At 30.3% G+C, this 24,226-nt stretch overlaps 1 protein-coding gene across 1 annotated transcript; it reads right to left on the bottom strand.

Moving 5' to 3' along the window:
- Positions 1 to 6,376: 6,376 nt before the first annotated feature.
- LOC143256507 (uncharacterized) lies at positions 6,377 to 23,858 on the bottom strand. Its single transcript, XM_076513832.1, has 10 exons — positions 23,593 to 23,858; positions 22,064 to 22,115; positions 21,648 to 21,706; positions 19,854 to 19,936; positions 11,130 to 11,203; positions 10,782 to 10,852; positions 9,695 to 9,801; positions 8,945 to 9,009; positions 7,662 to 7,753; positions 6,377 to 6,755 (listed from the first exon to the last, which is right to left on the bottom strand). Exons 1-10 carry the CDS (start codon positions 23,735 to 23,737, stop codon positions 6,595 to 6,597), a joined length of 909 nt encoding a protein of 302 aa, XP_076369947.1. The 5' UTR covers positions 23,738 to 23,858; the 3' UTR covers positions 6,377 to 6,594.
- Positions 23,859 to 24,226: the final 368 nt, after the last annotated feature.

The following is a 24,226-nucleotide window of genomic DNA, read 5'->3' as shown; positions in this document are numbered from 1 at the left end:
TTGTCTAGACTACTACAAATTTATAGCAATACTTGTTTCAAAATATATTTCAACAGAATATAACTTTAATGACTTCAGTTAACATTTTTGTGGTAGTTACTGCTACTTCCTGAAATTTAGTATCAGTATCAACTTATTCCAAGTCTGTTTTGCATGACATATTTAAGCAGAATAGTAAATGTTTTTGGAAGGTGGGTGAATAAAAACAATAAACAAAACTTTAGTTTTATGAGTAATCATAATATGATTACACTTTTTTTAATTCTATTTAATGGATTATTCTTAGTTTCTTTGTTCCACGGTTTAACTAAAAATGTAGCAAGTTTAACAATGGAACAACTATAAATCTAGGTATTGATAAATGATAGGAAAATTGTTTGCTCGGTGATTTTGAGCCAAAACAAAGTATATGTATTTATATATAGATTTATAGGATATTAAGTAATGGCATCCAAATGAAGCTAAATGAATAAGCAAAATCATGAAGGACTGTATTAAAAACTGACAATCTCAACCTTTAATTACTTACAACCATAAATTTTTAAGCCATAAACAAAATACCTTAACCTGAAACAACAAAATACACATTTTTAAAAAGGATTCTAGGGTACAGCTACAATGTGGGGATTATAAAATGTATCCAAGGTTTTGGAGGTGACTAAAAGTAGGATCCACGTTGTGGTGTAGATACACCATATATCAGTTTTAACCTCCAACTTTGTAGTCTTACCCCCAAATGGTAGTACCTTATTTTCATTTTTTATTTATTTTTCATATTTTTATTATGCTAACTTGGGAGAGCAGACACCTTCCCAGAACTGTCTGCAGGCAGTGAAGGGTGATGTAGATGTGGGCTTCAGCACCCACATCATCTCTCAATTCTGATTTTCTTATGCGAGACTAGTGAATGAGAGATTAAGACTGATAGATGATGTATCCCTACTGGAATGTGGGTCCTACTTCAGCAATCACCTCAAAAACCTAGGATACATTTTATAATCCCACATAGCTTGTACCACACACACAGTGTGAATGGATATTTTACAATATGTAGTGCTTGATGTGAAGATTTTCTATCATAGTTCAAATAGTCATAATGTGAAGATAATTAACTGATTTAATTAATATAATTTCAATATTTTTAAATACATGTAACATTAACATTTTAGTTTATCTAAAACATGTAGCTTATTTCTGACAGTTAATAAAGTGTTCTGTCATTTATCATTTTTTAACTATAGTATGTAGTTTTTAAAACAATAGGCTGTAAAGAGCTTTAAAAGAAAATCTCTCCTGAAAGTATTATGCAAATAAATATGTCAACTAAGTATTATATCCTGCCAAGTTATGAACCAGAACTTTATCAAATCATACAATGCAACATTTCTATTATTTTTAACAGTTTTTGATTGAACTTTAGATTTTGTAGCGTATGGTGTTTTTAGGTCTAACAGATGCATGACGTTGTGCACACCTTGCAGACAAGCCAAAAAGTAAACAATGCTATTTTTGGACGTAGCAGAGGCAACCTAGTGATCATGGTGTAGTTGATGGTATTGGAACCAGGGAGTCGAGTATTTCAAATGACAGTCAGTTGTGTGGTAGTTGTTCAACTAACTAGATAAAGAATCCAGAGTTATCATTTTATAGGTTTCCAGAAGTTCCTCTGTAATGTTTAATTGGTTGCAGCAGTGAAATGGGCAGACCAAAAGACTGGGAGACCATCATCATACCATGCAGTTCCCATTTTCATATCTGGTTGGTATAATATGTATATACAATATAGCTTATTGCAGTTATATTGCTCAGATCTTGAAAAAATCTGTAGTCTGTAAATGTTTGGTTCTTTCTGTGATTAAATACTATAAGACAGACCCATACAAGCAGGACTAGTTGAAGAGACCAGTGAGCAATAAAATTGTATGAAAAATGTGGGTTGTGTAAAATACAAGGTAATGTGTACTGAATAAAGTGGTCTTACAAGGTTCAGTACAACAGAATATAGTGAGTCTAGATGAGGGGGTGGCCAAACTTAACATAAGAGCCACATGCAATAAACTTCAGATGTTTGAGAGCTGCAAGATGTGAACAACTATTACACACATTTTTAGTGCTACATGGACATTTTGTTACATAAATTATGTATAAATATTAAGAAATACATGTATGTAATAATAATTATTCATGTATGCAGTTTTTAAACTGTTAATTTATATTAGTTTCAATAATTACAAAGTACATATATACCAAATGTTTTCAAAATCCTGGCTGATTGTTTTAACTATATTTAGTGTATTTAATATTGTAATGAACTACAGAAACAACTAAAATATGTAAATTTGAATTTCATTAACATTACATGAGATTGCCAAAAGTTAAAATAAAAGTGGTAAAACAGATATTTTTAATATTTATTTGTCTTAGTAAATATCTGGTCAAAACATGGAGGTAAATATGTAAAACATTAAAATTAGAGATATTTTAATCAGATACCACTTTACAATATTTTAGTCTTATCATAATATTTTTCTGATATAGACAGACATTGATACAATTATCAGGCTATTTACTGCTAATAGAAGTCTTATGAGTTTCCGTCTTGGTTGTGAGTCGTCAAAATTATGGCTGATATGTCATCAAGGCTGTACGAATTAGCTCCGTCAAGTGTTGATTTGTAAGGATTGCATGCTGCTTCGACTACACAAACTTCATTACAGAGTACAGTAATTCACAGCAGTATGTTGTGCTGAAAATTGAGATGAGTCACACACTGGTTTTCTTCAGTTCAGGATATTTTATTTCTGTAACTTGCTTCCAGAACTCTGTAATGGGATTTATGGATCATCTTTAGACCCAGGTCCTCTTGTACTTCTATTAGTGCCATTTCCACAGCAGATAATTCTGTAACCGGAGGTTTGAGAATTGGACAACCATCATTGATCACATCAACCATGGATTAATTTACAAGAAAGGCAAAGCAGGATTTAAGCTACTGCAAGTCCTCAAACCTGTCTAGGAAATTATCAAATAGTCTTTGTAATTTATCTTTGTATTCTTCCAATTTGTGGTCTTTTATCTCAACATCAGGGAATTGATTTATTTTCCTTTTGAGATTGGAAAAGTAACTACAGTTTCTTGACAAAATGTCTCTTTGAAAAAGCCTCATTTTATTCTGAAAGCTGAAAATTATCTGAGTAAGATAAAAAAAAAAAAAAAAAATCATCCTTCCCATGGAATGCCAAGTTGAGAGTTTGTAGATGATTTATCACATCACTAAGGAACATTGAATCTTGCAGCTGTTCATCATTTCCCAGTTGATGATTGGATTTTTGTTTTCTTCAAGAAAAGTAATAATAGGCTTCAACAGATCCACAAGTCTATTTAAGACATTGCTGGTTGACAGCCATCCTCACAATGCAGTATAGAGAGACATCACTGAATTTATCTTCAAACTCCAGTTCTTCAATAAATTTTTGAACTGTCGGTGGGTCTTCTCATTTAAGCATATGAAGTTGACAATTTTAAGAACAAATTACATAACATCTTCATACTTAAAGTATCTGGCTGCCAGGTGTTCACAATGAACAAGGAGAAATACTGGAATGTTAGGATCACTTTTTGTAAATGCAATTAATCCTGCATTTTTCCCCAACATTGCAGGTGCTCCATCTGTTGCAACACTGACGAGTTGATCCAGTGGAATATCAGCATATGTTAAGACTCTGTCAAGTGCTTTTTTAATGTCAACATCGAGTTGTTTCTTTTAGTGCCATTAAGTCCAACATCTCTCATTTCACAGTTACATCAGAGAAAACATGAGGAACAAATACCACCAGTTGTGGGTTGTCTTGTATGTCTATAGATTCATCAAGGGCTAAGCTGAATATAAGGGAATTCTTTACCTTAACATCAGTACTGATATGGTAGATACGTCTCTCTGTAGTGTGGTGTGAAGCTACTGGTTGTTCTATTAGTCGCTGAAGTTTTGTGTTATTTGGATCTAACACTGCAACAACTTCAGCTATATTCTTAAATTCACCCTCAGAGTATGGTATTTGTTATATTCCATGATATAACAAAACTACCTTCAGTCATTATATCAACTTCCTTACTTGAACATTGTCAATAGTGTCTGTTGGCTATTTAGTGATGATTTTAACAGAGTTAACTTGTTTCTCTGTAATTCTGATTTAGGTGGACAATCAGACAAAATGTTTTTATTTGTTTTCTAGTGGCGTTTCAAGTCACTAGCTTTGTAATGACTGAGTAACACATTACAGATAAGACACAAAGGTTTACCTCCTTTAACAGTGAATGCAAAATTTTCCTCTCACTCTGGCTTAAAATTTGTTTTCATCTTTATACTTCTCACAATTTGATGATGCCATCTTCCTTCACAACATTTTCACAGACACTTCTCAAAAATTAAAGTGAAAAGAAACAATAAGCTACAACTTGTGCAATGCAACCACTCTACAGCACCCAGTATCACACTAACACTGCTAATTTCTCTGCCCACAACAAAAACCATGCCCACTAAAACAAACATTGTCAGCACCGGCTTGTATGATTACTGATTCTCCAGTACAATTAGTCTGTAATCCTTGCTGATCCGAAATTTCTTTAATACCTAACTCAAATCTAGCATGAAAATCAGGATTTGAATTCCTAAGTATATTTACTTACCACGAACATTAAACTTATATTTTAATCCATTAGACTCTGTTTATACCCAGTAAATAATTATATAGCTTGAACATTTTTTACCTTTTATATTAATTGTAGTGTAAACAGGAGCTCAGCCAACATACTTCTGCAAGCAGGACATTACGTGTCAAAGAGTCGGGGTTTGGCCACCCCTGGTCTAAATTGTAAATTTACCACTGATAGAACATAACCTAGTCACAATAAAGTAAGAATAGCTTTGATTCTTTCTTTAGTAAGCTATGTGATTGGACATCTTGTACACTATCCACAGTCTGATATTGTGTACTTGGCCAGCCACAAAATACTTGTCAGCATCAAGTCTTTTATTGGCCTTAATTGATTTCCAGTATAAAAAGATGTTGTCAGGGCTGAATAATATATGAAATTATGTTCTCAAATTGTGCGATCTTAACATTGATTTGTAGGCTTGACTTCTCCATTTACAACGTTGACTAATTTACTGGCATCGAGCACAATTGTCATTTTTGTCATAAGATTCTGTTGGGTCAAAGCAAACTTTTCTGCATATCTTGACTTGCATATATTGTCTAATGTGCAAGTAAGTTTGTGAAAAATTAAGAGAGATCTATATGATTGTGTGGTGGAGGTCCTGCCTACATCCAATATGGCTGCAAGTTGTTGCCATGTTTATATTGGTCACATGAGCATTATCTCTATAGAATTAAGCTTGGTTGCATGCACAAAGATCAATGCAGAAGCTCAACAATGAATTTTACACTATACAATGACTATGTATAAAATGTCAAAGTAAACAGTATTACATCCACAGTATCAGTGATTTTGTAATAGTTTGTATCACTTGTTCCATCACTCGTTAAGGACAAGAGTTCTCGTTAATGGATTGTTACTCAACTTGTACTTCATCCAGATAATCCATTGAAATTGTAGACACTTGAAAAAAGACCAGGGTAACACACAGCTTATAATTTAGATACAATATAGGATATGATTAACATTAGGAACATATTTAATGAAAGCATTAGCTAGTATTTTGTCACATTTAAGGCCATTTATCATTTTTGTCTTTATGTGATGTGTAATAGAAAAGTGTGAAAGCATAATTTATTTAAAATAGGCATGTGTAGTGATTTGTACAACTCTCACTTTGCATTGTTCTGAGTTATGGATCAATCAGCAGTGGTAGCTAAATTATAACACAAGATATTGATAAAAGTGAAACTTAACTTATGACAGAATTATAGGATCCCAATGAGTGAGAACTTACTTTTCACATTATTTTAAGCCAACTTAAGAACTCCTGGACTCTAGGAAGAAACTTCTACATACAAATTACAGTAATAAACATCGTAACCAACTAAAAACCAAAATAGTGTTTGGAAATTTTTTTTATCATAAACATTAGGATAAAGTTTTTGTTTTTTTCCCAGTAAGTCTAGTTAATATTCTTCACCTTATTGCATTTCTGATAATTATGGAAGTAAATTCAGCTACTATTTTTCAGGGGTTGGTCACATGACTGTATAATTATATTGAAGACGGACATTGAATTTAAAGTATATGATGATGACTTGCAACTGAAGGTAAAGAACTACATATTGACTTCTGTACATTTTAAAAGTCAAGCCACTTGACATCACAGTTTCATTGTACAGACATAGGTTATGTAAGCTGAAACACAATAAGAAACGTTGGATAAAATGTAAACTGTTTTTAATGCACTTCCCAACAGCCATATTTATTACTACATGTACTAGTACATTAAAAAAAAACCTGAATTATATGCAGGAACATTAAAAATAACATCTTTCATAGAATACCATAATGCTCTTGGGAAAATAAGTAAAACCGATACTTCTGGAAAGAATAGTAATTCTCAAAAATGAATGATAATTAACCTGTACTGTCTTAAATTAATTCAAGGACTTGTGATGCGTGGAATGTCTGGGTGGACCCAAGCTTCACTCGATCAGATACATAACCTGCTTCTACACAAATCATGTTTAAATATTCCTCATCTCCAAAATCACTCATGGCCTTAGCCTTTTCCTTCCATGGGTTCCAGATAACTGTAAAATATATACATTTTTAACAATTATCAAGTCATACATATTTTTTACCCTTATTTTATGCCTCACAAAACTAATGTATATGAAAATGTTTTATATAATTTGTTTCTATAAGATATTAAAAACTCTCTTCAAGACAATATACACATCCATCATTTGTAAGTAGTTTCCAACATACTCTAAACTATGAGCAAACAATAAATTCTACAATATTAGTATAAAAATGTTAACTCTAACATTCTTCCACACCAATCCTGTTCAACCATTAAAGATTTAATCTTTTGAGTACCTGAAGAAATGTACTGTGATCAGAATAATTACAAACGATTTATTTCAGAATCTTTACCTGTAAAGCTCAACAGTAGCTATTTTTACATAGCCATTGCTAATTTTAAACTAATGAAGAGAAGAAATCTTATGAACGTCACAAGCTCTTGTTTGACTGAATAGTGGGAATGGTGGCAAACTCATAGCCACAAAACGTGAGGCAAGCTTTAGGAATGTGGACTGCAAACTTTCAGATTCATGGTCTAAGCATGTTACTAACAAGGAAACTTCCATCCTTAATGCATTAATTTTCACTTAAAGTAAAGGAGTTTTCCCGAAAAACTTGTAGTTTTGATGTACTTCTTTATTTAATATAAAATCTAAAGGTGTTTGTAATTATTCTTATTGAAAGCTACAAACAAATAAATCATGAAAATAGTTAGAGACTCAACCATCCAAAATTGAATTTGGGTTGATCCCTTATAAGGAATAAGCTACGACTTTATATAAGTTATGTTTCGCTTAGAGTTTCATCAGGGGTTTTGTACACTCGTACAACTTGATGACAAATTACTCTGTACCAAAATTTTTCATTAAAAGCAGGCGATAAAATAACATACGTATATTTCAGTGACTAACCTGTGTCTGGGAAATTTTGTTTCCTCATCTTAACTGTCCTATTCCCAGCAACAAACCTGATGGAATGTTCATTTGGTGTATTCTGGTATACCCTGTGTAACAAGATAAACAAACACACAGTTCATGACCTTTAAATAAAAAGATGATAGACCACAGATTATTTTTAGACATAAACCACCTTTATTATTTGGTTTACCAAATTTAAAACTACAGAACTATTTCTATGAAGTAATATCACTTCCTAAAAAAAAAAAATTAAAGTTTAGCTTCATGATCCTACAATCTATAGATTCTGTTGAAGACAAACTTCAATGTTTGAACGATAGCTAGCCCTACTTGAAACGTTTTCCAATTTAAACTATCAAGATCAGCTTGCTGTTAATACAGCTCCTATTTTACTAGTAAACCAATACTGCATATTAATGCCAGGTAAAGTGTTACCTGGTTAAAATAAGATACGTGCAGTTCATTCTGGTACAGTGATGACCATAAAAAGTGAGGTAGTGGGCTCCAATAATCCAGGGTCTGATGTACACAGTTTGCTCTGATCAAAAGTTTTGCTTTTTAGATGGAAATAATTTACAGACTAAGTAACATAAATAGACTTTAGATCTATAAAAGTAATCATAACACTTAACTTATGGCTCACAAAGTTAGTGGTGATATTTCACACACATGTAGTATTGTCTTTCACCACCCTATAGATCTTGTACATCTGTCAATAAGATTTGTTTGCCCTAGAATCTCAAATTATAAGTTGTTCCAAATTTTGAAGAGATAGATTAGGATGAAGTAGCTGGTAAACAGTATCCATTGTCAACTGTTAAATAATCTAATCAAATAATAAATTTAAATACTGCTAATAATGTATCTAGTTTCTAAGTAGAGAGTACTATACATACATACATGTATATATATATATATACAGTGGAACTCCTCTAAAGCAGCCACCTTCAGGACTGAGACAAACTGGCCTGATTGGAGGGGTTCCACTGTACACACACACACATATTTCTTTCCCATTAATAGAAGACAAACCACTGACCATCAATTCTGACATCCATACATGGTAACCACAAGGCTGACATCACAGAAGCAACCATTAACTATAGCTGAAACATGGGGAACCACATTTTAGGGCTTGCAACCTTTGGTCTTATAAACAGCATAATTGAAATAAGATAAAGAGTAAAGAACATAAATCCAACCTAAATAATTATTTTAAATACACTTTTAATAAAGTACTTCCTAGGAGAAATGAAGAAACATCTTTTTCAACATACCTGTCCGTAAACTGTGATACAGTAACTACTTCACGATCTTCCAAAATACTTTCTTCATTTCTAGTCTGGAATTTTTGTTTTTTAAGATACACTTTAAAATTTGATTACAAATGCTTATTTATCTGTACTTATTTTTATTGTACTTATTATTTATCTGTTTCAATAACATATCATCTAGAAATCAACTCTCGGAAATTATTACAGATATAAAAATAGTTGAGCCTAATAGCTGATACAAGTTAAAGGTTCTTTTTATATCTAGCCAGTATATATGGTTTTAATTTATAAATCACCATCTAATGACAGTCATAAATACAAGTATTTACCTAATTTTAATAATATTTATAAATTAATTAATTTATAAATTTCATAATGTAGAACTATATTTATTTAAAAATAAAACTTTTCTCAGAAAAATACTTCAGAGAACTAAAAATGATGACAAATAATAAAAATGGAGACTTTGTAATCACATTGGTTTTAAACTTGAGTATTATGATCAAATAAAAGCTTCAGTTTGTAGAAGAATTTCCTCCACCACAATACTAACAGATATTGAATAAAAAGAGACAACATATTTGTACATGCACCTGATTGACGTACACTTCTTACAAAGTTTATAGAAAACCAGGTAATATGATAATCAGGAAGAACCTACTTATTATATGCATTTATTTGCCGAATGACTAGAAAACTTAAAAATTGGAAATACATTCAACTCAAAACAGCAGTTACTTATAACTAACCTACCTTATCCACATATGTAATACCTTTCAGACCTGTAACTTCACACTTAGTAACATCAGGAACATTGAAGTACGTATGCAGTAACACTGTGAATGGAAGTTCAGCTTCTCCTGGGTGTCCATATTAAAAAAAACAACAAAGACACGAATTCACTGTATAGAAAACGTTTTTTTTATTGAAAAAATACTTACATATTCAAACTTTAATCCTGTAATTCAGTTAATGGGTGAATGAATTTTCCTGAGAAATTAAACCACTTGTTTATCCAATTAAAAGTAATCTTGGATTTTTTTCTGTTATTTGCTACCAATTTTCTACCTCTCAAAACCAGCCTACAGATACCTTAACAGAGCTATTTATTCCTGGTAGAACATAGTGATGGATTGATAGCTATGATGTAGATTCTAAAATGTTTAATATTAAAAAATTAATGAGGATGTAAGATATTTTACCAGTATAAACTATACATCAAATTTGTGTCATATTAAAGTTTCAAGCTAGGAAACAAGTTTTAAATGCTGAACAAAACAAACAAGAAACACATCTTCTCAATATTGAAATACTTGTGTACAAAATAAGACAAACCACTAACATATTAGTGGAACACAAGATGTTTTCTTTTATGTGAAGTCTTAATTGTTTTGTTTTAATAGCCATAATGATATAAATATGTATGTATACCAATAAACTACATGCCCTGTCTGGTGGCATTTCAGGATCTTTCTATATGCTAGCAAACAGTGCCATGTTTACATATCACAAAAAGTTATTACTAGTGGTACACAGAATGTTTATTTCTGATACAAAAAATAACTAATAAACATTTACTTTATGAATATATAATTTATATTTGTTGTAAATTTAGATTATTAAAAATATCAAAGTAATTTTTTTCAGTTTTCCCAACTTCAGTATCATTAACACTGCTTTTGAAATTTTAAAATATTTTAATACCCAACTCAACTACACATGGTATTTTCATAGAGAAACATCACTTGATGATACAGTTATTTGATTTTTAAACCTGTCTACTTTGAATTTTAATCTTTTGACTTACATTACAATAATCATAATGTTTTTAATTACTTACCTGTATTTTTAACATCCACTTCCATATTTAGTTTTCTCTCCATTAACGTGATTGTGTAAGTCACTTTGAATCTAAAAATTTAAGTTACAATGGTTTTATTATTAAATACTCCAGTTATTTAATTTAAAAACTTAACAGGTGAAAAAAAATGTTTTTTGTGTGTGAAAATGTCTAATACCTTAAAATGCAAAGATGTCCACTTGCTGCTCACGAATTACACTCGCTCGAAATGTTGTCTATATAACTTACATCATATTACAAAAATATTCCTATCAAAATAAATCAAATTTATTTGTATTATATTTAAGGAAATGTTTAATAAGTTTCCTCGTGGGTTTTTCTTAATACCTGTGGTCCCACAAAGCCCTTGTTGAGTCTGAGTCACACAAAGTAAACACTGCTTGAACATCTCCATTAGGCAACTGTGAAGAAAACACAACAAACTTAACCATCAAATACATGTTTAGTTGCAATATATATCTTAAACATAGCAGTGTTATCCTTCTTAACATACAAAACTGGTGAATCCTGTAAACCTAAGTCAAAGGTTTAAGCCTTTCCTATTTTAGAATTAAACGAGACAGTAAATCAAGTTCAACACATTTATCTTTATTATGTACTTTATGTTTTCAAACATCATGACTTATGAAGTTTTATATTTATATTATGTATTGCTTGTAAAAGTAACCTGGCACATTAATGACAACATAATGAGTAATTTTGTCTTTCTGTGCCTACACCTGTCCTTTAAGGCATTCTGTTCTAATACACTCAGAAAGAAATTAATTTTTTGAACTGAATATAAAAAGTATGTTAGTTAACATCATGTCTTTAACATTAAAAACATTAGTTTCATAAATTAGAACAAATGCTTGTGATACAAGTTTTACCAACACATAAAGCATTAATAAATTAACAGACATTAGTGTCTGCTTAACAATTATTTTCTGTTACAGATTTTGGAAAACTGTATAAATCACTTAATGATATATTACAATAATATATCTAGTTTTGTTTTGTTTTAATCATGAAAGGTAAATGCACGAGATATTTGATTCCAAACTTCTTTGTTAATCCAAATCACATTATTTTTAATACAATATTGAACTAAAATATCCATCACACACATGACCAGAACTACTGGTTCCAAACATTAACTGATACCATTATGAAAGATAAATAACTGAGATAATGTTTAGTTCATACTTTATAAAAATGATCTTATGTTTTAAAATACAATAATTTGATACCTTGGTGACTAGTAGAACATCTCACATTAAAGATGTTTTAACAAATGTTTTGGTGTAATTTATCTGTGGATGGATCTCACTTGCCAGATGTTGTTGTTGTTGTTGAAAGTCTGAAAATATTTCTACAAAAATCTCAGGTGAATAAGAGATTTTTTTTCAAAAGGAAAACTACTCTAAGCATATATCTGACAATCTTTCATTTAAAGTATTCTGCTAAGTAATCATTCCCACACAAGTGACCCCTAGCCTGAGTTACACATCTATTTATATCTTTTAACCTCTGAAGGAGTTTTTTTTTCAAGCAGTTCTTCTGATTTATAAGTTCTGACACTACTGACTTCTGTATGCATCATAAAATTAAAACATTCCTTGTGAGGACATCCTAGAATCTAAAGTACAGAAATTCAAGTTGTTCACTTAAGCATTTTCATTTGTGGATATGTAAATCCATAGTGGTAACAGGACAGGTACCAGAGAAGGTTCAAACCCTGGTACTAGAGTTGCTTTTCACTTTCTCAGTTTTTCACATAACATATTTATCATTAGCTATGACAACAGTTTGCCCCTGAAAAAGAAAGGTCCATCTTCTGAAAGTACTTGGGTTACAGGGTTTTTATTTAGTTTCTCTCAAGACTTCTTAAACCTACATGTTTCCTACCAGCATTAATATGACAGTATAATAACATAGCTATTCCTTGGTACTATAAACTAAACTGTGAAGAAACTCTACTAAGTCCTGTACTTTAAAACTTAGCTGGCAAGCAAACTCTAGCCTAAGTGTTTCTGTTTTCTCATTTGATGTTATCACTTTGGTAATGAGAAAGTTATCCACTATATAAATCTCCTGGCCAAGCTATTCTTTACTGCAAGCAGCCAAAGGTTCAAAACTATTAGCTGTTCTTTAAATTCTTACTGTCTATTTAAAACTGGACAATTAGTGGAATTTTCTAACTGATTAATTGTTGGACCCATTAATTAACTAGATTCAACTAATTGATTATTCCCATATAAGGCTAATTAATCTTTCTATTTTCAGTTTTTTAGGTTTTTTATGAAAGACATTTTAAAAGTACCCTTCATTTAACTTGATGTTTTCAGGTACAATAATTCAGAACTAATTTATATTTTATACATGATTACATATATAAAACAGTACAAAATTTGTAAAAAACTGAAAAATATGACCAGTTTTATCATACAAATTTTCATGAGACTGCTAAAATTACTAAATTTTTTATTGTTGAAAATAAACATTACTTTATGATACTAATTATATAAATCAGGAAAATACTAAACATATTATTCACAGGTTTATTATTTTACAAGTTACAGCTTTTATGGTAAGTAGGATATGTTTTTTAGAACAGGTACAACATTTTTACCACTGGTGTAATAATTTTCGAGTACACAAAGACACCAGTGATCAAAACCTATTGCCTGTTCTGAAACCATATCTTTTTCACTGCAAAAGCTGTAAATCATAATAAAATATATTTTAGTTAGTAAGTAAACTGAAAGGAACAAGTATTGTTAGGTTTGTATTGAACATTACCGTTGTACACCGGTTCCTAAAAAACTTTAACCAATATTATCAGTAAAGGTGCTGAGTGACCAATCACTAACTGATAAGGTTTTCAAATAGTACTGTTATTCAAAATTGGAATATTTATTGGTAGGTATATTAATTGTTTAAAATAATTAATATACACCTAGCTGAATGACCAATCACTAACTGGTAAGGTTTACAAAAAGAATATAGTAGTGTTATGGATAATTAGAATATTTATTGCTTGGTATGTTAATTGTTAAAAATAATTCTTAATAAAGAAAAGAGTATAGCATTGTTAGATAAAATTGGGATATCTGGGTTTAATATACTAAAAGTAAACTAACTGATCATTAAAAATAATTGGCCTTGTATTTTATTCTCTAGAACAAGGAAGGATTCTTGTCACAGTTTGTAATAGATAACATTTATTTATTCTACTCCTATAACAACAAACAGTGCAAATGTTTGCTATCTGTCAAAAAAAACGTACAACAGTACAAACGACCTCTTGTGGATATTAAAATAATTAATAAGTTGAAAAATTAAAGTATTACAATAAATGTAAAAAACACAGCAATAAGTTTTCAATGTTGTTGTTATCAATGATAAATTAAAAAGAACACATTAACATCTTCATATTTTAAAGTAGAAGAAACTAAAGAAAAATGCACATCCTAAGAACCCGTTAAACCAAACAACTTAAATGAGGTGTTTAAATGGAACTTAATCACCACTAGACTTTTGCTTTCCTTCTTTCAGTTCTTCCTGTATAATTGTTATTAAACAAGAGCACTATTCATGTAAATAGGTTAATGATTTAAAATGGTGTCACATATCTTTAGATTGTTATTTGTCTGTGTCTAGTAATTTCAGATAAACACCATTAATATAAGCCATTAAATAATAATGGCTGTCAGCTGTAACTTTGTTTTCATTAAAGCAGTTTTACCCCACATAACACTAATTAATTATATATCTTAAAATAAGTACAGTCCTCTAGGAATTGCATACAAGTACATTTTCCAAGAAAATTTTGTATTTGGCTGGTATGGATATTGAAACTTTAATGAAAATAAAGTTCAGAACAACATTTTGACCCTTCTTAGGTCATCTTCAACAAATCTGAATCCCTACTTCTTGACCTTCACAATGCCTGCTTAACCACCAAACCACATTTTAGCCCCATTTGGTAAGAGACTATGCCATACAGATAGTGATTATAATACAGAGCAAATGAGTCCATTTGCTTCTGTTAACAAGGTTAAATAAACAATGATTACTTCTTTCTATTCAATACACTTCACTTGTATGTTAATCGAACTCGGTTTAAATAAATTTCACTTTATTAAATTTCATATTAAACCTACACAACAAAAATGTGTTTATAATCATGGTTCATGTTGGAAAAAAGTGACCAATTCTTCAAGAAAATATTTCTGTTAAAGTTCTTAATTTCCAATTCAAGCTACAAAACATATAAATTAACATTCTTCTAGATCATAACAACATCACGTGTGTTAAATTTCGATGCACTAAATTAATTTTCTCTGCTGTGTTGTAAAGCAAAGTCTGATGAAAAATACTTTGCACACAAAGTGTAAAATTTTGTTGGATGAGCGACATGGTTTCACTATTGGAAACAGTTGGTTTATTAAACTTTTGACTTTCTTTAAAAAGGTTACTGTTTAAACAGATGAGAGCACAAATTTAAATTTGATGTACCTGCATTTCCAGAGAACATTTGACAAGATTCCACATGAGAGGCTTGTTAATTCCTTAAAGTTATAATCATAGCTATGGGGGATAAGTTAGTTCACTGGATAGGAAAATGGTTGGGTGAAAGAAAAAGTGAATTAATTGTTGTTACGAATAGAGTTTGGTTCAACTGGATTAATGATACAGATGGGGTATCTCAGGGGTCAGTATTAGGACCCTTATTCTTTTCTCATTTACATCCATAACATAGATAAAGGAATGGCCAATCAAGTATTTAAATTTGCTAATGATATTGAGGTCTTAAGTGTTGCTGGCTGTGAGGAAGACACTGTTGCTTCACAAAAGAACTTGGGTTATTTGTTACATTGAGCAAACAAATGGCAGATGGCTTTTAATTATAACACATGAAGCTAATGCATGTGGGATATTCTGATTTGAATTACAAGTAAAATTTTGACAAGAATAACAGTATTATGGAAATAAAGGATCTTCGTGTAGTGGTTGATCAGTCAATTAAGCCAACAGATCAATATGCTGTTGACAATCCCATAACAATTAGGATTTTAAGTTGTATATCCAGAAATACTTAGTACAAGAGCAGGGAGATAAAATATCTTGTATAGGTAAAATTAAACAACATTTGGAATATTGGGTTCTTTGCCTTTGGAAGGTCACTGAATTATTGGAAAGGGTTCAGACAAAGGCTACTAGGATGATATCTGGGATGGAAAGGTTGTCCAATGATGACAGGTTAAGATCTCTTAAACATTTCTCTAAAAAAATGAAGAGTTAGAACCTGGGTAAGGTGTTTAAAAGTATAACTAAAAATTAACAGTGTTTAGACAACTTTTTTACATACATTTACTGGTGAGAACAGTAGGTTATCATTAGTTTTGACAGTTATATTTCTCTAGCAGGGTGGTAGACCTTTGAAATGTGTTGCCTTCAGATATGGTGAATGCATTGCTTTAGATGTATTGAATGAAAACACTAAAGAGAGTTTAAAAAAGACTTAAACAGCAAAATGATCAAGACTGGATAATTTCAATTTTTGTACTTTGTGTTTCTTCAAAAGAATAGAACCTTCTTGATGAATCAGTTGACAAAATGGTTAAAAATTAAAATATAATGATGTGAAACTTTCACATCTGGAATGAAGCAGGTGCATAACAGAAATTGGGGTAGAACAGCCCTCTTGAATCATTTCATTAAAACACTGTATATACATATATATATGACCTGGAACGAAGTAGGTGCCCCCTTGAATCATCTCATTAAAACACTGTACACACACACGTGTATATATATATATATCGATACCCGTGGTGGGCATAGATAGCACAGATGGCCCATTGTGTAACTTTGTGCTTAATTACAAACAGAAAAAAACAAACCATAGAACTTCATTTCTTCATCTCAGTAAATGTATGGAAAAATAAATTGCAAATATCAAAGTTAAACTACATGGTTTACTTTAAGGTGTAAATGCTATATTCGACTGCAATCTTGTGGAATAATTTTAAATGTATTTTCAGTAAGAACCCTGGTGGCTCAGCAGTACTACGAGGACTTGCAACTTAAAAATCTGGTTTCAATAGCCAAGGTGAGAAGAGCATAGATAACGAACTATGTTGCTATTTTATGTTGACACAGATATTTTTCACAACAGGTGGAGAATTTTATCATCATATAAACAATAAAATCTGCGTATCTTAGAAATAATATCCATAAAATTTTAAACTTTAAAATTAAGTTCTTAAAAAAAAACTATCTTAGAACTCCAAAACTTTGGTTGATAACAACAGAACATTTCTTTTTATCTTTTATCCGGTTGTTCTCACGTGGATTCAAGCTTGAATGCATCATTTGATCCAGAAACTTAGAGGCAAATAAATGATAAAAAGAAATGTTCTGTTGTTATCCACCAAAGTTTTGGAGTTCTAAGATAGTTTTTTTTAAGAACCTAATTTTAAAGTTTAAAATTTTATGGATATTATTTCTAAGATATGCAGATTTTATTGTTTATATGATGATAAAATTCTCCACCTGTTGTGAAAAATATCCGTGTCAACATAAAATAGCAACATAGTCATAACTGCATAAAAATTATGTACTTCACATGAAAACAAAAATAAATAATGTTTACATGATAGTAAAAGTTAAATTAGCAAAAGTTCACTTTTCTGTTTCCAAAGAATTTCATTAATGAGAAACTTTCATTGAAAGTAAGAAGCAAAATATTGAAATCAAACTAATTACTCTGAGAACAATACTTACACTGAATAATAGGTTTTATAAACTACCTATTACACATAGCTCTAAAACCTTCTATTATTTTGAGAACAATACTTACACTGAATAATAGGTTTTATAAACTACCTATTACACATAGCTCTAAAACCTTCTATTATTCTGAGAACAATACTTACACTGAATAATAGGTTTTATAAACTACCTATTACACGTAGCTCTAAAACCTTCTATTACTCTGAGAACAATACTTACACTGAATAATAGGTTTTATAAACTACCTATTACACATAGCTCTAAAACCTTCTATTACTCTGAGAACAATACTTACACTGAATAATAGGTTTTATAAACTACCTATTACACATAGCTCTAAAACCTTCTATTACTCTGAGAACAATACTTACACTGAATAATAGAAGGTTTTATAAACTACACATGTAGAGAACAATACATTACACTGAATAATAAGGTTTTATAAACTTATTACACATAGCTCTAAAACCTTCTATTATTCTGAGAACAATACTTACACTGAATAATAGGTTTTATAAACTACCTATTACACATAGCTCTAAAACCTTCTATTATTCTGAGAACAATACTTACACTGAATAATAGGTTTTATAAACTACCTATTACACATAGCTCTAAAACCTTCTATTATTCTGAGAACAATACTTACACTGAATAATAGGTTTTATAAACTACCTATTACACATAGCTCTAAAACCTTCTATTACTCTGAGAACAATACTTACACTGAATAATAGGTTTTATAAACTACCTATTACACATAGCTCTAAAACCTTCTATTATTCTGAGAACAATACTTACACTGAATAATAGGTTTTATAAACTACCTATTACACATAGCTCTAAAACCTTCTATTACTCTGAGAACAATACTTACACTGAATAATAGGTTTTATAAACTACCTATTACACATAGCTCTAAAACCTTCTATTACTCTGAGAACAATACTTACACTGAATAATAGGTTTTATAAACTACCTATTACACATAGCTCTAAAACCTTCTATTACTCTGAGAACAATACTTACACTGAATAATAGGTTTTATAAACTACCTATTACACGTAGCTCTAAATTGCTTTGAGTAATTGAATTCATGAAAATGAAATAATGTGACTGTACCAATACAAGTGCAATGAACAAGTTTTATCAATATCATAAAAACAGCACGTGTTTCAACGTACCTTGGGCTATTGCTTTTACTGGAAATTAGAAATGTTTCTCCAAACTGACTCCTTTAACACTAAGTATTATATAGTTTAAATCTAATATTTGTTTTTTAATTTAACACATAGCATGAAATTTATCCAGAGTGACTAGCACTATCTATGTGACTGGTCGTTCTCATTAAAACAGAAACAAATTTGTGACCTCAAGGTATCACGTAACCTACCATTGGAGGATACAGCTGTATATATTTTTACACCATATGCAGTATTACAGAAATACCTTCCATGGGCAAAGAAGGTATTACCTCCATAGTATGAAACAGAAACAAAGGCAGCTTGGACAAAATCACTAAGTTTCTTTACCATGTGTTATATAAATCTGTATATACCAAAATAACTGATCAGTTTAAAATAATACTGTATTAGAAAATAAATGACATGTTTATCTACCACAGTAACAAATAAATGATATGTTTATATACCACAGTAACAAATAAATGATGTTTATATACCACAGTAACAAATAAATGATATGTTTATATACCACAGTAACAAATAAATGATATGTTTATATACCACAGCAACAAATAAATGATATGTTTATATACTACAGTAACAAATAAATGATATGTTTATATACCACAGTAACAAATAAATGATATGTTTATATACTACAGTAACAAATAAATGATATGTTTATATACTACAGTAACAAATAAATGATATGTTTTATATACCACAGTAACAAATAAATGATATGTTTATATACCACAGTAACAAATAAATGATATGTTTATATACCACAGTAACAAATAAATGATATGTTTATATACCACAGTAACAAATAAATGATATGTTTATATACTACAGTAACAAATAAATGATATGTTTATATACTACAGTAACAAATAAATGATATGTTTATATACTACAGTAACAAATAAATGATATGTTTATATACTACAGTAACAAATAAATGATATGTTTATATACCACAGTAACAAATAAATGATATGTTTATATACCACAGTAACAAATAAATGATATGTTTATATACCACAGTAACAAATAAATGATATGTTTATATACCACAGTAACATACCTTCTCTGGCTCTTTTTCCAGCTTCCAGTGGGAAATTCTAGCAAAACCATGTTGTGGTCCAGCACTCCAGGGACCAAACTGTGCTACAAGGATGTACAAAAAGGAAACAACTTGACATCTCTATTAATATGAATAAATTATTAGTATAAATCTCCAAACTGTTTCTTCAAAATTGCTATTATTATCTCTTGAAATCTATAGTGAAATAACTAATCCACAGAAAACATTTACAATATGATAAATAAATGGCTCAAACTATCACAAAACTCAATAAAATTACAATACATTTTGTTGGTGATATATCAGAATGATAATGTTGTTCATAATGTAACTGAATAATAATTTTGTTTATGATATAACTAGATGATAAACAGTGGATAAAAGCGTCACTTTTCTTAATAATCAAATAAAGTTTTATAAACACAGTAACATGTAATGGATTTTCACAACTAATGTAAATATAGTGTCAGGCTGCTCATCATAGATTTGCATTTAAAGGATTCATTGTTACCTTGGAAAATACTAAAAGGTAAGATATATTAAAATAACATCCAAACACACTCATTATTTCTCAACAGTTCTTCCTCTGCTAAGTAAAAATAAACATGCTTCCTTTACTGTTAGCATTTTGTTTCCGTTGATCATCAAAAATTAGGGTTCCTACAGACCAGGGGTCGACAACCTACAATCCGCGGGCTGTATCTGGCCTGCAAGCTAAAATCGTCCAGCCCTCAGTCCCCCAAATGAAATATCACATCCACCCGGCCAGTGATGGTCCTAAAAAAGAATTCAAGTTTGTAACTCAATCTCAGGCCTGATTTCGAGCAACAAACAGCATGAAGTCTCGCACTAATTGCTGTGACCTTTATGACATGAATATTACTTGAATAAAATGACATTATTCATAGTTCATTGTGTTTTATTATTGTTATTACCTTCATTTATTAGCTATAGAGATGGATGTATCCCTCCATCCACTCACAGACACGGCCTCTGGCCCCTGTGCAGAAAGAGATTGCCGACCCCTGCTACAGACTATGCCAGTCTGAGATTTTTTAGAGTTCCTATAGACTATGCCAGTCTAAGATTTGAAAAAGTCCTCTGGAATTACAGCAATTCAAAGAAAACTTACTTTGAATTTATTACTCTTTTATGGTTAGCAAAAATATATGGACTCTGAAATTGATATATCAAAATGAATCTGCTCTTCATTAACTCAGTAGTTCCGACTGACCTAGTAACTGATTCAACTGAAATCAACTCTAAACAGGAGGTACAAAAACTTTAATTTTTATCTGGTATCATAAAATTGTTTTTTTAAACACAAAAGTACATCCTCAATATTTTTGTAACTCATCTCTAGTAGATATAGAACATAATTCAAAGTTAATATCACATTTAATTAACTGTGAATAAATGTTATTCATCAATGAAAAATGAGAACATTTCATTTTCAGAGTTGTAACTTTCGACAGTTCACACACATAGTTATGTGTTTTTATCAGCTTCATACTTTTACACATATCACATATGTAAGGTACATTCTGTTATTTCTTTGTTGTTACTTTTATTGACAGGATTCATTAGGTTATTTACTACGTCTATTATTATTACATTATATTATAGTTTTATTACAGAAATTGTTTTATCAGCAAGAAAAGTACGTTTGATTAGCTAAATCCCTTACTAAGTGCATTTTAAGTTTTGTTCTAAGTAGATAGCTTGTTCTGATCAGAAGATAATATTAATTACAGTTCACACTGATACGAAAATTCAGTACGGTGAGCTACTTACGAAAAACAAATGGTATCCCGCCTCTTATTGCTTTCTTATTGTTAAATACTGCCTTGTCACTAAACAAAATAAATAAATTATCTTTTAGCTTCATTATGACCACGTTTTTATAGTACAAATGATTCCAAAAAAACTTGATATTTATTGTTACACAACTAAATAGTTTACTTTATTTTAAAATACATAAAGCCTTCCATTTAAATAAAGATCACTGAAACCATGACCAGCCAAATAACATGATGATTACAAAAGTTTATACAGTAAAGAATTTTCTCATAAGTTTTTAATAAATACATTTCTAAGTACATAATAACTAGATGAGGAAGTTCTTGACAATATTTTTAAGATTAAATATCTGACAAATAATTTAAAGTTTAATTTTGGAAATCCATCAAGATATGTATTCTCTGCCTCACCTGACAAATAAAATTTCTGTATCATCAACTTTCCAGGAAAGCAGAGTTGCACCTGAAACAAAATTACTTAACTTTTACATTTGTAAAAACAAATAACAAAAAACAGATCCCTGTCCAGTGTTCTGCATGACCACTTGGTGTACTCCTATCAAAACCACTTAATTAACATACAAAACTAAACATGAAATTATTCTTTCAAAGAAATTGACTGGACATAACAAGATAAAATAGGATGAGTTTTACAAGAAAGAAGCGATCAGAAAGCTCGTGAGTGAAGTGTTACTGCTGGAAGAAACGTGGAAAGTGTTTGGGTTAAAGCTCAAGTTATTACTAGAAAAAGGCTTAGAATTATATATTAATTTTAGAAAGTTTCCTGGAGTAATCTGTTTGCTTGAAGCAATAGGTGATTGTTTTATCATTCAATATGTTAGTCCCCACCAGAGATGCCATTTTAAGCCTTATTCTTAATACTAGCAATTATAATATAGTTCCTTTTCATGTTTCTAATAAAAACTGTTGTACAGGTAACACAAAAGTATCGGATTCTTCTAAATGAGAAAATGTAACAATTAAAACACAACTTTATTTTTCTGCTAATTACAATTCCCCTTTTTAACTCTTGTAGAGTGTTGTCCTTCACTAATGCTGAGGAATCTCATTATTTACTCCAATCACACTGATAGAAAAATAGAATTGTATTAACTGGAACCTAGCTTTTCTTTTTGAATAATTAAAATTGTACCATCTCACCCGACTGTTTTTTAAAATACAGTGCAAAGAAAACTAGAGGCCATTCTTTCTTATCCATCCACTCTTGTATTTTTAATAAGGTCACCTCCTACCATTCATTTCATGCAAGACAACTTCTCCCAAAAGACCTGGCTGTGTGATATTAGTAGGTTTTCTCAGTTAATATAATGTTGTCGTTTATATACAAGTGAAGAATGCCCATTTATAATCTCATTGCTTTTGCGCTTCAGTTTTCATTGCTAGCGATAATCTAAATGATTGAATAAAATCTAAGAAATTTGAAAACAAATCATTTATTAGCAACTTTAAGCTTTAATCTAGGAGCCCATCTATATACTTTTTAATTTATTATTATTATTATAACTTCTGCACTACAAATCTAAAATAAGTAAATATACGTGTTTGCGTGTGATACTAGGTTTTCTCACTCCCAGTTAAAATTACGTCATCGTTTATATACAAGTGAAGAATGCCCGTTTATAATCTCGGGGCTTTGGTTCTTCGGTTTTCATTGCTAGCTAAAACCTAACTGATTGAATAAGATATAAGAAATTTCGTTGCATTAATTTTGTCAAATTTAATTACAACTTATTTTAAAATTTAAACTACATTTTGTTTTAGAGCTTAACTTAGTTAAGCTGCGTCGTAAATGAATAAATATATAAATATAGTTTATTAAAATTAAAAATAATTTATGATAAATATCAAACTATGCATTATTTATTTCACATCTGTACCAACAAAAAAATCGATATTTAGTTACACTTACTCGTCCTTACCTAATAAATGAACTTTAAACGAAGAATCCCCACTTTCAGCTAACACAACATTTTTTTCTTCGACACTCTCCATATCTGAAGTAGATGAGAGATGTCGCTCCCGTCGTCCAAGAAGTGGAAGGAAACAACTAAAAAGTTTTAACATATTATCATTTATATTTTCTCATATAAAACTTGGAAACGTTTTACGAAGAATTACATTATTTTAAACTCAACCTTATAACCACAGTTTGATACTTTGCAGTTACTCATTGTGACCAACAACCAACAGAATGAGGTCACAAGTTTGTTAACCAGACAAACCTGTTTTGATTTGTTAAAAGCAAAACAACAACTAAAAAATAAAGGCAACAAAAGTTATACATTTGAAAAAAACATTAGATGTTTATTTGTCGAAGTTACATATGTGTTAATAATTATATTAAGCAAAATAGTAAATTGTTTAGACTATAAGAATATATGTCATGGTTTTTAAACCCGGCGTTACTACAAGAGCTGTATTTCTCTTAATAATATATATATGTATGTTTGTTTCTTTATTTTTCGAATATCGCGCAAAGCTACACAAGTGCTATCTGCTAACTGAGCAGTGTAAGACGAGAGCAAAGGCAGCTTGTCATCACCACCCACAGTC

Source organism: Tachypleus tridentatus, chromosome 7 (assembly GCF_004210375.1).
Source record: "Tachypleus tridentatus isolate NWPU-2018 chromosome 7, ASM421037v1, whole genome shotgun sequence".
In the NCBI taxonomy this organism is placed as follows: Eukaryota; Metazoa; Arthropoda; class Merostomata; order Xiphosura; family Limulidae; genus Tachypleus; species Tachypleus tridentatus.
This window is presented reverse-complemented; position numbering and strand designations above follow the sequence as displayed.